Consider the following 12,491-nt stretch of genomic DNA (forward strand, 5'->3'; position numbering starts at 1 on the left):
AACAGCCCACATGGCTGGCTTGCTGCACATGGACATTCATTGCAGTGGGCTTCTATATTTAGCTCTATGGTTACTACTCTTAGAGTTCTATAACAATATTTTCAACTCAAGATGCCAAACACACTGATACTAAAGTTTGTATTTAGGTATCTAGATGTACAGTAACATTTTCAGTGGGTCTGAAATGCCGAAACAAATACAAATGTACTTGGCATTATCCAAATATGGACTTAAACAGCTGAACTTAGGCACTGGAGATTGATTGCTTTTGCATTAAAAGGACAAACTTCCTTGCCATGAAATAAAAGCCATTTCACAAAAAAACCCCAGCTTTTCGATAATTCTTACGGATGTTAGCACATCTACACTTATCTGTCATCAATTAATCATCTTTATATATCTATCTTTAAGACACTAATAATTCACTGAAAACAGTGGGAGCTGTGAGAATTTGGCATGTCAGAGAATCAAGCCTTTTATGTACAAAAATTTCCTACTACTTGCCAGTAGAAATTAACAATTAAATTTAAATGAATTGCAGAGCCACTCAGGTTCATAAATCACTATGTTAAATAATCATCTGTCTGAAAGTTTTTGCCCACAAATATGTGAACATTATGTTTGGCATGAAACTCAAAAGTCATTAAAGATCAAAAGCAAATCAGTGCATAATGTTTTAGCAGAAGTTGGTTAGACAGACTGTATGGTAGAAAACTCTACTGTTTTCTGTGCTCACTATATATGCAAACCATTTTTACTAATAGATTTAACTGTTAATATCTATGAGCTTTTTTTTTTCCTCCAAAGTTCTAAGGACGTAGAAGCTACGAGAGATCACAGATTTACATTTATATCTGAAAGAAAACTCTCTAGATCAAGTCTGTATATTACCTTGAATAAGGTATCAGAAAAATGAATATAAACAACAACAAAAGCATCTGTGGTGTATTCTGACATGTCATAGATAGAAATTTGGAATTTACAATGGCAGTCTCACCTGGCTGTAAAATATCAGATTCAGGAAATTCATCAAAGTTGGAAGTATCATCAATACTTTTGATTTCTATAGGGATTGCAGCTGGTCTTTCCCTGCAAATAGAAATAAATGCCAGAATAGTCAATACTAGGAAAAGATACATTAAGTTCCAGTTTTATTTAACTTAGCTTTTTACAGTTACAACATCCCTTTAATGTAAAGCACAGAGGTTCCACCGAGTCCATCAGAGATGTATCTGACTTGCCTGTTTGCTGACATCATGGGGAGATTTATTGGTTTCCTATCTAGCATTAGTATCTTCTTGGCAAACTTGGGGAAAACATAATTTTTCCCATTAACTGAAACAGCATTCCACACTTATGTGCCACATAGCTATCACTACGATCTTGGTTGTTACCAAGAACAACTGTGGTTACCTTCATTTCATAAACCCAGCCTACCCAGCCGAGCAGGATTTTACTTGCATTTGGAGCCATCAGATATGTTGCTTTACAATTCCAGTGCTCATCAGCCTAGACCTCATCCAAATACTTTTGACTCTAACTCTTATTTCTGACACTCAGTTGCCAGTATTTCTCATCCAAAATAGGTTGGCTCTGACATGTTACTGCTTTATTAGCTCAACAATTAGGCAGCCCTTTAAGAAGTTTTAACATGGCTTTCAAAGTTGCTTAAGTCATCTGTCCCACGAAAGCATTCAAACTGGAACACGGCCCTGTGGGAAAGTCATTAATTTACACCTGTAAACTTACTATGGTTGTAATTATTACAATTAAATCGACTTGTGGGTGGAACAGAGAAACCATTTTGCCAGGTTGCCAAATGTGGCATGAACAGATATGTTACTGCTCTTGCTGCTTATTAATGTCTCCCACGCTGAAAAGATAAGTTAAATGAGGCTTTCTGCACCAGAATAAATGAGAACTACTAGAGCTGGACAATCACACGCCCACAGTATGGATTTTCATGTAGAAAACTGCACTATTACTGAAAAAGCAGACTACCTCAAACCTTAAAGAGAGCTGAACAGTAGCTATCATTTCAACTGAAAGTATCTGTGGGGCCACCAAAGTCTGCTCTAAAGGTGTTAGCACTTTGGGTATGTGCAGATGTAGCTCAGCACCTGCAGGCACAAGCTCAGGCTGGAACTGGTACAGCTGCCTCAGCCAGGACCTCTACACAGGCTTGGCCCAGCAGAATTTGGCCACAGAGGCTGCAACTCTGAGGTGAGTCAGTGCCTCTGCCCAGCACTTCTGTAGACATACCGGTTCACTCAGGTGTAGTATCTGCAGCATGCAGTAAAGACATGCCCTGTGTTTTCCTCCTACTTGCTGCCTCTCCATTCATCTATTTCCCCTACATTTTTGGAATAGAGTTTGCTTTTCTTATGCTCCTATTACAAAAAAAGTCAATGACAGCAATTGCTGCAGAGCCCATTACTACTGGAGGAGGAGCTCTCTGCTGATATCAGAGCATACATCAGGAATAACACAGCCACCCTACCACAATTTCTTTACATCCTGGGCACTCTGGGGCAATCTGAGGCATCTAAAGGCAATTAAACTCTGATCAGATCTATGAATGTCAGCAAGGCCTGGAAACCTTTGCTGTCACCCACCTACTGCCTGCCAGTAGCTGCCCTTCAAAATAAAAGATAAATTGGAAATAATTATCCTTGACATCACAGTACATGAGATTCTTGCTTTCATGGCTTTTATTCTCTCTATAAAATGTGTGTGCATATATATATATATACACATATATATACCTGATATGTCCCCAGTCCACTCCTTCAAAAAAAGGATGACTTTTTATTTCCTCTACTCCATTACTACCAATTCTATTTTCTGAGTCAATACAAAACCTGAAAAAGTGGAAAAAATAAAGGGAATGTTACAATAAATGCAGATGGAAGCAACAGCAAATAAAACTGCTGTGGTATCCTGTATCAGGAATTTGAGGAAGTTTTTTCAAATTGTGCCATCACTTGGGGTAACATACAAGCAGCCCGTTGCATCTAGGAAAGAAGGGAAAAAGTACAAGCAGAATATTATTGGAGTGCCAAAACAAAAAGCCATGATGACAGTAACTTACACCTTTTCTAAACTGTTGCATCGCCATCTTCAAAGTTTGTGAAAAGCTACTGCAAGTTCTAGCCCTGTAAGATTAGCCTGGAATGGAGGCTTAAGTCCCTACCACTGAAAACTCCTCTGCATGTCCTCAACTATTTAAAACCCATGTTTCAAAGTCACAAACAGGAACAAATACACTTAGTGAAATAGGACTACTCTCTGATGTCACATTTTGAAACTACAATAAGCTAGACACATTCAAAACATGCCATGTCCCCATTCTCCCTGTCATCCCCTCTTCCCTCTCCTTAGACATCCAGGTGCTGGTGGTACAAAGACTCAAGGCCTATTTCTGATATGGCCCAGCTGCATAACCTCGGCTCAGACTCCAGAAGAAATTGACAATTTATGAGAAGCAGCTGTGAGAAAGTCCGTAGAGTCAAGTAAGAAGAAAAAGGTGAAACTGGAGACAAAGACAGGATTGTTGAGATGGGGACTGTTAGCTGCTCAAGTAGGCAGGAAAAAAACCACCAACAAGGAAAAGTATAAAATCTTAAAGAAACAAAATAGGGAGGTGAAAGTTCTCTGACAGCAACTCAGTGACATCGGGGATTTTTTCCAGGGAGCAGCAGAGGCTCACCCTTCTCCTCTGGACTGATGCCCGCCTGGACTCATGCCTAGCTGGCTGAAAAAGACTGTGACGTATCTCATCAAGGAGATGATGACCATACCAATGCTTAGCCTAGGAGTTCGTTAAATCCTAGATGTCTTTTGTACGTGTTAGCAAAGATAACTGCTTTATATTTTTACACTGTCCTTGCAGTCTCTTTGAGGATGGCAAAAGGTGTCAACAGTGACACAAAGAGGGAAGTTTACAATAACAGGAAAAACCCCATGTCAAACAAAAAGCTTGGTCTTGCCAAGCGTGGAGTCACCTGACGATCTCCTGGAAATGGGGAGTACTTGGTAGCACAGGGATGTGGGCCTCCTGTTGCTCTAAAAGTCAGCTGGCCTTCGTTAAATGAAATCCTGTTTGCCTAGATGAGCAAAGCCTCTGGTTGTTGATTTAGTTATCCTGAACTCATCATCTCTCCACACAGTCACATCATCCAGATTCACAAGGCATTTTTCACATCAATACAACACAATACAAAAAAGGTCACCTTCTTGCTAGTTAGTGAAATTTTCAGCAGGTAATTTAGTACCATAGCAAGTTAGGCTATAAACTGTCTCCAATTATAGACTGTAATGTTCTTTTACTTGTAGTTGAGTGTCACTTGGGAAAAACCCTGCTTGTATTTCTACTGCAGCCCAGCCAGTTGGTTGATGCCAAGTACTAATAATAGACCTCAAACCTTGTAACAAGAGTTAGCCAGACCAGGTCTCAGGCTTTGTCTGAACTTGAGCTTATTTTAGTTTGGTTTTAACTGTATCCGTAAAATAAAGAAACTTTAGCTTTGTCTGCAACTTTCTTAAGTTGAAATATATGTTGTCTAACTTGTCCGAGCTGTAATGGACAAAGTACTCAATGGCCAGGTATTTTTTGCCTGCTGTTTTGACCTCATTTTAGTAAGTGGTCTGTAACTAAAGATGTTTTATCCTAATTTAAATCCTTCCATGTATGGAGAAAAACTAATAAATTCAAGTAGTCATTGTATAAGTAAATTCATGAGCAAGACATGTTAACAAATAAACTGCCTGAAATATCCAAACATGTCCCAAACACAGCCAAGACTGAGGAGGAAGAAATCCTCAGCAGCAACACTGTACTCTTTCCAGCAGAGAACTCAGGATGCTGACAACACGCAGGAGAGGTTAAGCAGAACACTAGAGAAACAGATACTGAAAACATAATAAAACTGTTATACACGAACTTATTAATGAGGATTAATAATAATTAAATAACTTGAACTGTTAGTATTGCTGTAACTGGATTAAGAATAACTGTTTGTTGGATGCTACTGGACCACTGCTTGGACTAACAATAAATTCTACTTCTTAGCTGTGCCTATGAAGTACGTTCCTGTTTTTGCTTGTAACAAAATTGTGTAAGCTTGTAATATTATCTCGGGGGGGGGCGCAGATTAAAAATCAAAGCCAAAGACCCCATCCCCCTGCAAAACCTCCCAGGGCAAGAGAGCATTTCTGCCCGACCTTGACACCAAAACCCCTCGCAAGAACTTCAGTGCAAACTGAATGGATTAAAAACTGTTAAAATTAAAAATTTTGGAAGAAGTGAGTAAATCCAAACCATCCGAAGATTTCTCTTCAGTACATTAAATGCTGGCGAGTGATTATTTACTAGTTCTCTCTGAGAAGAGAAAAATTGTGTGTTAACTTTTTTTCTTCTTTTTTTTCCCAGTCCGTTCTGTTTCTCCCGATTTGTACCATGATATCAAGATCATTATAGCTTATTTCATCACATTAAACAAATGGCAAAGGGAAAAAGACAAAAAAAAAAAAAAAAAAAAAAAATCTATCAAGGATGGCGACAGAGAAGAAACCAACCTTCCCTCCAATCTAAAGCTTCCTTCATGCAGAATGGAAAGTTAACATAATGGAAGATGACTATGTCTGAGTGACTGGCCAGAAATGGGCTTTTGTTACTGACCTTAGAATTAAATCCTTTGCTTTCTCTGAAATGGGCACTTCTGGAGGAAATACCAATGTTTCTTTCCAGTTCATAACTTTCCTGTAAGTCTCTTGTGGCGTTTCTGAGCAGAAAGGTGGATACCCTGCACAAACAAATAGAAAAATTAACAAGCTTTCCCAGAAGAGGAAAGTGACCTGGGCCTCTGCTTTTGCCACTACGACTCCCAAATCTAACAAGTAGTGCCAGCCAAAAGTTTTCTCTTCTGTAATGCAACATTAAAGGTGTTTTGTTACTTCCAAGTAATGAGACTGAACCTCAAAAACATTTAATAGTGAACAGTTTATTCACTGAAACAACTAACTGAGGCATCATCTGTTGCTGTCTTCTTGGAAAGGTGGGAGGACAAAGTTTTCTGGAAGCTGAATTTGGGGCTTACTTCAGGTAGAACTGAATAAAATTCTGGTACCTCCACTATGCAGGGGATCAGACTCAGTAAACTAATGGACCCTGTTAACTTTGAACCCTTTGAATGATTCTTAAGTTGGGGTCTTTAACATACCTATTAGCATTTCATACATAATCACTCCCAAAGACCACCAGTCACACAGCTTGTTGTACCCAGTCTGCATAAATACTTCTGGTGCAATATAGTCTGGGGTTCCAACAGTAGAATATGCCTGGAAAAAAAAAATAAACTCTTTGAAAGATAAATACTACGCTTTTACACTTCGCTAAACCTTTTCCTGGGGATTCACATATAGGATCTTGTTATTTGGATAGACAAGAATGCTTAATTTGAGAATTCACAGTATCTAAAATCCCAAGAACATTATTCTTTTACATGAGTAAGCACAGAGAACCTTGAAAGTAAATGGAACCCATCCTCCTAAATGTGACAAAATCATAAAATATTCCCACTGCAATATCAGAAGGTCATCTTAGCTAAAGTTTCAGGTAGCCGCATTGCTAAAATACCCAAGAAGTTCTGTTGCTGTTGTAGTTGGTTTTGGTTTTTTGGGGTGGGGGTTTTTTTGTTGTTGTTTGGTGTTTTTTTTTAAAAAGGGATAACCAGTGGTAGATTCCCATGTGTGACACACTGATACACTAGCTGTTCCATGTATTACCTTGTCTTCATTGCAAAATTTATTTGAGCTCTTATTGGACCCAGGCTCCGTCTTTTTAACCTTTTAAATGTGCAGCCTACATGATTCTGACTAATGACTAAATCTTTGGCTATTTGGGAATTTCTCTTTACTAATGGAAAATTTTGCACAGGGCGGGGGGGGGAAATACCCCCAAACCAACAGAACCGCACAAAACCAAAAAAGTCCACCAAAACCAGTTTTGCCAGAAAAACCTTTACTTTCATTTGTCTGACCAGAAACAAAAGACTTCACTTCATTGGACAGAACCAAAGTTTTGAACCAATGGAAAACCAAGAATATGGCTCCTTTTCAAATAGTGTTGACACAAGTGTCATTTTGGCCTTTTATTCTCTCTGTTGGACTGTCTCGTGATTCATATAGCTTCACCACACAGTTCTGCCACATCAGTCTTTACTGACCTGGAGATGTAGTCTTTTCAGGAATCTAACTCCAAGTGGGAGTAAGGGTGTGAAATACAGCCCCTATGAGGTGGCATGATTGCAATGTAATCTCATTATGTCTCATGAGGAAAGAAAAAACAACCCAAAAGCTTTTCAGGAATACTGCAGCATATCACTTTTTAAACAGAGTGTGCAAATAAAAAGTTCCAAAATTTGAAAACTGAGGTTTTTACAACTGCTATTTGGTGAAAATCAGGAGCAGGGCTGAAATTCTGAAATCCCGTGGCTGCAGATACTTTCCTTTGATTCAGTTAATGCCACAGCTCCCTTTATTACTTGACCACTCTTCATTATAAACCCAGGCTGCAGCACTCCAGTGCCAATACCCTCCACTGCCTTTCCATCATACTCCCATTCAGCAGAAGGACAAAGAAGTTTTCCCCACAATTCTCTGAAAAAGAACCACAAAGCTACGCATCTTCTTGCGACACTGAACTGCAGGAATTAAACCCAGGAGTTCACACACAGTGTCAATACCAGCTCAGTCTAGGAGACAATCTCAAGATACTCAAGAAAACAGACAGACAAAGCAACCCTGATCTCTGAGCTATTCCACAACTGGAATCACTAAACCACCTTCTTTTGAGTTATTTGCAATTTTAGGAGCTTGAAGAGAGTGACATCTGTGATGGATGAGGGCCTTTCAGATTTTAAAAACCAGTAGCATTAATGCTGAGTTTTTATTTAACGTTTTCTGTAAATAGTTTAAAAGAAAAATAAATTATACATAATTTCATTAACTCACCAGCTGTCGCCTGTTCTTCTTCCATGTTTCTGCTTTCCTCTTTGAGTTCATATTCTGAAATGCTAATTTACAAAATAGTTATTAGATAATAAATGCATTTGTGAGAATTAAAAGAAAAGATTGATAACATTCTGTTTTGAAAGAATAACTATTTTGTATCTTTAGAATGCTTTAGTCTAGAAACAAATATTTAATTATAACTGGAGATGGGAAAATGAAAATGAATAACTAGTGTCCAATTTGCAGCTGAAACTCATACAAGTAGGACACATGATCAGCAATTCTAAATTAGAACTTGCTAAAAGTTTTACAGATTGATCTGAGATCAGCAGCACTTATTGTTGCAGCTGGCAACGTATATTCAGATATGGGCGATGGTTTTTTAAGCAACAAGAAGAATCCAAGAATAACTGCAGAGGAATTTTACATTTGTAGAATAAAACACTAATGAGGATGTGTCACCAAGGCATGCTGATGAACAACTTTACTCTTATGAAAAGCTGCATGAGATTGTCACTGACTTCAGAAAGTTGGCACATGAAACCCATGTCCCTTCTGCAAGAGTGTTTCTGTAACTTCGCTAACATTGTTATGAAAAATACATTAAAATACAGACACATTACATTATGTGTATGCGTATCTGCGTACGAATGTGCAAAAATACATTAACACTGCAGAAATCATAATTTCTTTCCTGTGAAATGCTTCCATGTCCCAGGGAACATGCATTTCCAGTTTCCCAATTAAATGCAATCAGCCTGACCAATCTTGCTTATCCCAGCAGAAATAAATTATGATGTGGCAAAGCTGCAACTCAAAACTATTTAAATGTTTAACTAGGACACCTTATACTTACAGAAGTCACTTGGTGGGTTGTGTGTAAGGTTCCTGTAGAACTCTGTTCTGTGAGCTTTCTTTAAACCTGTGCACAGCCCAAAATCAGACAGTTTTACATGACCCTAAAAAAAAAAAAAAAAAAAAAAAATCAGAGAAGATGAAAACATACTTTATAAAGGTAGTGCTCGAAAAAGAAAGTTTTAATAACTGCTTGTGCCTTCTTAGGCCATGATGGACTAGCACAGGATTACCTAATCCAGGACAAGTAGGCAAATAATGACTGAATCTTGGTGTACTGTGAGAGTGTGTTTTCTCTCCAACAGGTTATTGCCCCTGGGAATGGTTAAACCTACAATTCTGCAATAGCTGAGGGCAGCTAGTTTGCCTGTTCCTTGTTTTGAACTGGATAACACAGACTGAGAAAGCCTCCAGGACAAAATTATTTTGTCTTGCTTTGATGGTAACCTGGCTTTAATCAGGTTTCCAGACATCAATGCTAGATAGTCTAAAGACTTGTGTATGATGCTTACTGGGTCCATTTCATGGCTCGTTATAGTCAGTCTTAACAGACAGAGTGTTTCCGCTGGTGAGCAGGTAATAAAACAAATGAGGTAACTGTAGGAATTGAACTGATTATTTAACACTGCCTGAATATTTCATGCTTATATTCATCTTGGAGTAACTAAGTGTATGTTTTTAGTGTGTATGAATACGAGCACCTGGATACCCTTCTCACTTAAAAGGCTAGCCTTAAAAGGGTTAAAAGGCTTTCCAACAAAAAACAAGGGCAGTTTCGCTTTAAGTATATTGGTGTTCTACAAGAAAAAGATAGTGACCATTTTCTGCCTTTACTCTAGCTAGTTTAAATCACTGGTGCAGCCCTACTGGTTCCCACCAATTAGCACCACTATAAATGGCATTATCTGCAGAATGAGATGTTTAAAGCAGAGGCAGTTTAACATGCACATTACATGCCTTAGCATCCAGCAGAAGGTTATCTGGTTTAATATCTCTGTGGATGAATCCCAGCTGGTGAATAGCATCTATGGCCAACACAGTTTCAGAAATGTAAAACTGTGTCTCCTCTTCTGATAAGGTGTCTTTCTTCATTAGTAAGGTCATCATGTCACCTAATCAGAGAGAAGAAAATACAGCTTAGAAATCAGAACATTTTAACCACCAGACTAATTCTCTGTGAAACCCCAGTAGAATCCAAATTTAACCTTGTAACTGGCCTTACAGCTACTAATTATAAAACTATTACTGCAAGGACCTACAAACCCAACATACTTTTTTAGTAAACTGGATGTAAACTGTTGAAAATCCTAAGTAGGAACTTTAATTGTATAGCCCAGGAAGATATAAGTGAATTTTAACACATAATACATGTATCGCACAAATAAACTGTTTAAACAAGAGCTTTTTTGTTGTTGTTTTTACTGTTAATAGCTTCAGCAGTAAAAATCAGAAGGTTGGATTAGAATAATTATTTAATCCAAGTCTATTTTGACACCCCTTCATAACCCTTCTCCTTCCCCTAAAAGTCAGGAATGGTTACGTTACTGGGACTTCATTTAAAACAACATTAAAATTTTTATTATCACAAGTTACAGAGCATGCATGTTTCTAACATTTTATGAAGCTGACACAAAAGCTAAGGAAGAAGTACTTGTATCACCTAACACTACAACATGCAGCTTACCTCCAGGTAAGAACTCCATGATAAGGTAAAGATTTCTTTTATCCTGAAAGCTGTAAAACATTTTCACTACCCAGGCTCCATCCGCTTCCACCAAAATATCTCTTTCTGCTCGGATATGGGCCACCTAAATTTTTTAAAAATTACTATTATTAAAGGACAATTTAAATATTTCAACAAGCAACACCATATTATATTCCTAGTCCTACAATATATTTTCATGATCTTTAGCAAAGAAGCTATTTTTCATGCTCTTTTCATACTCATATTTTTCATAAGTTTTTACTAGATCCTACAAAGTCCTCACAAAATACCCACCAGAAACCCACAGAAGTCAACTCAATGTTGAAAATAACCATTCACACAACTTTGCAGAAGCAATCTCTAGAAACACAAAGCATAGCTTGTTAAGCTGTTTTTGTTTGTTGGAACTAACGAAGCTGGTGGAAAAGTGCAACTCCCTTCTTTACTATGCCCTAAAATGAAATAGGAACATTCAAAAAAATTACAGAGCTGATCATCACAGAGCTTTATATGGTAGTGTCCCTACTGCAAGCTCAGACAAAAATTTATTGTGCAACTCAAGGTGCAAATACTGACAAAATTATTGGAAAAGGCCAGAGCTGGTCTTAAAGAACGCAAGAACCAAGATGTAAAATGGTAGATGCATTATGATTACTGTCAGAAGTTACCAGATTTCTCATATATATATATACAAAGAAACAAAGAGCTAATAGCTACTGCTATACAGATATCTCACTGTTTAAACTTGGCAGGATAAGCCTGGTGAATCTTCTCTAGCAAGGGTCACTCAGTGTCTAAACGAATTACTTCCTGCAAAACCTGATTCCTTCATCGCTGTGAAGAGAGAAATGTCTGGCTTACAGTGAACTACTGTCTGGTTCCCAAACCCACACTGTACACACTGCTGATGGTGCATGAACCCCTTCCAGATGGTACATGGAGACTGCTCCTACACGCATACGTTGCAAACCTTACTTGAACTGCATAGCAAATGCCTTGGCCAAGTGGGAAAAGAGCTAGGATGAGTTTCAGCCGTTACAGATGACGGCAGGTAGCAATGAGCTCACTGGCTAGTATTAGAGCAGTGCAAAAATGGTCAGGGTCTTGGGCTATTGAAGGGGGGGAAAGGGAAGAGAAGATGGAGCCATTGCTCCAAGTGATGTGCATGAAGCTGGCCCAGAATGGATATGGCCACCACTGCTGCTGATGTTGGTCCTGGGCAAGTGGGTTTGGGAACATCTGACCTTGCTCAGGATATTCCAGTCCCAGCTGAGGCTTTGAAAAACATCTGGAGAGCTGCTACCCCATGAATTCACTGCAAACTAAGAATGACGGAGATTGGAGGAGGGGTGTGTGTTTCACTAGAATGTACCCTCATCCTGAAGGAAAATGAAAGACATGCATGGAAAAATACTTCTTGACAGCTGTAAGGTTTTCATTACTCATGCAACAGAAAGCAACTTCTGGAGAGAAAATATGTACCACTATTCCAGCTTCAAGGACTATTTCCAATAAGCAGCAGAGTCTTCTGCATCCCTCCTCCAGTTCAACTGACCAGAAGCATCTTTACATGTATGTGTTCTTTTCACAGGGTTTCACAGGGCAATGAGTTCCCTCTCTGTAGTAGGCACTCGAATGTTGATTTATCTAGCTCTATCTATTCTCATTAGAAAATATTTCTTTCCACCCTCCACTCCTCAATGTAGCTATAAAATAGAATATTAAAACCTTGCTTAAAAAACAGCCAGGATAACTTCCAGTGCTGTCAGGCTTGGGGCGGGGGGGGGGGGGGGGAATCTTAATTTTCTTGTATTTGTGTCCTGTGTTGCTTTCCATTGAACTAACCAGGCAATGAAAATTACAGCAGATAAACACTCTCCAGGGAAGAACATCATCCCAAATGGAGAGTGTGAGCTCA

The 12,491-nt window shown here is 38.6% G+C and overlaps 1 protein-coding gene across 7 annotated transcripts in view; it reads right to left on the reverse strand.

Annotated features, from left to right (window-relative positions):
- The window catches only part of STK38L (serine/threonine kinase 38 like), a 51,493-nt gene that overhangs the window by 4,667 nt on the left and 34,335 nt on the right, over nucleotides 1–12,491 (reverse strand). For all 7 annotated transcript variants that reach the window (XM_030040840.2, XM_030040837.2, XM_041129611.1 and 4 more), the window contains exons 6-13: nucleotides 10,553–10,676; nucleotides 9,826–9,980; nucleotides 8,870–8,972; nucleotides 8,014–8,075; nucleotides 6,222–6,339; nucleotides 5,681–5,804; nucleotides 2,766–2,861; nucleotides 998–1,089 (exon numbers count right to left, since the gene is read on the reverse strand). In XM_030040840.2, coding sequence (XP_029896700.1) covers nucleotides 998–1,089; nucleotides 2,766–2,861; nucleotides 5,681–5,804; nucleotides 6,222–6,339; nucleotides 8,014–8,075; nucleotides 8,870–8,972; nucleotides 9,826–9,980; nucleotides 10,553–10,676 — 874 coding nt within the window. The remainder of the gene's footprint in view (nucleotides 1–997; nucleotides 1,090–2,765; nucleotides 2,862–5,680; nucleotides 5,805–6,221; nucleotides 6,340–8,013; nucleotides 8,076–8,869; nucleotides 8,973–9,825; nucleotides 9,981–10,552; nucleotides 10,677–12,491) is intronic.

Source organism: Aquila chrysaetos, chromosome 17 (assembly GCF_900496995.4).
Source record: "Aquila chrysaetos chrysaetos chromosome 17, bAquChr1.4, whole genome shotgun sequence".
Taxonomy (NCBI): domain Eukaryota; kingdom Metazoa; phylum Chordata; class Aves; order Accipitriformes; family Accipitridae; genus Aquila; species Aquila chrysaetos.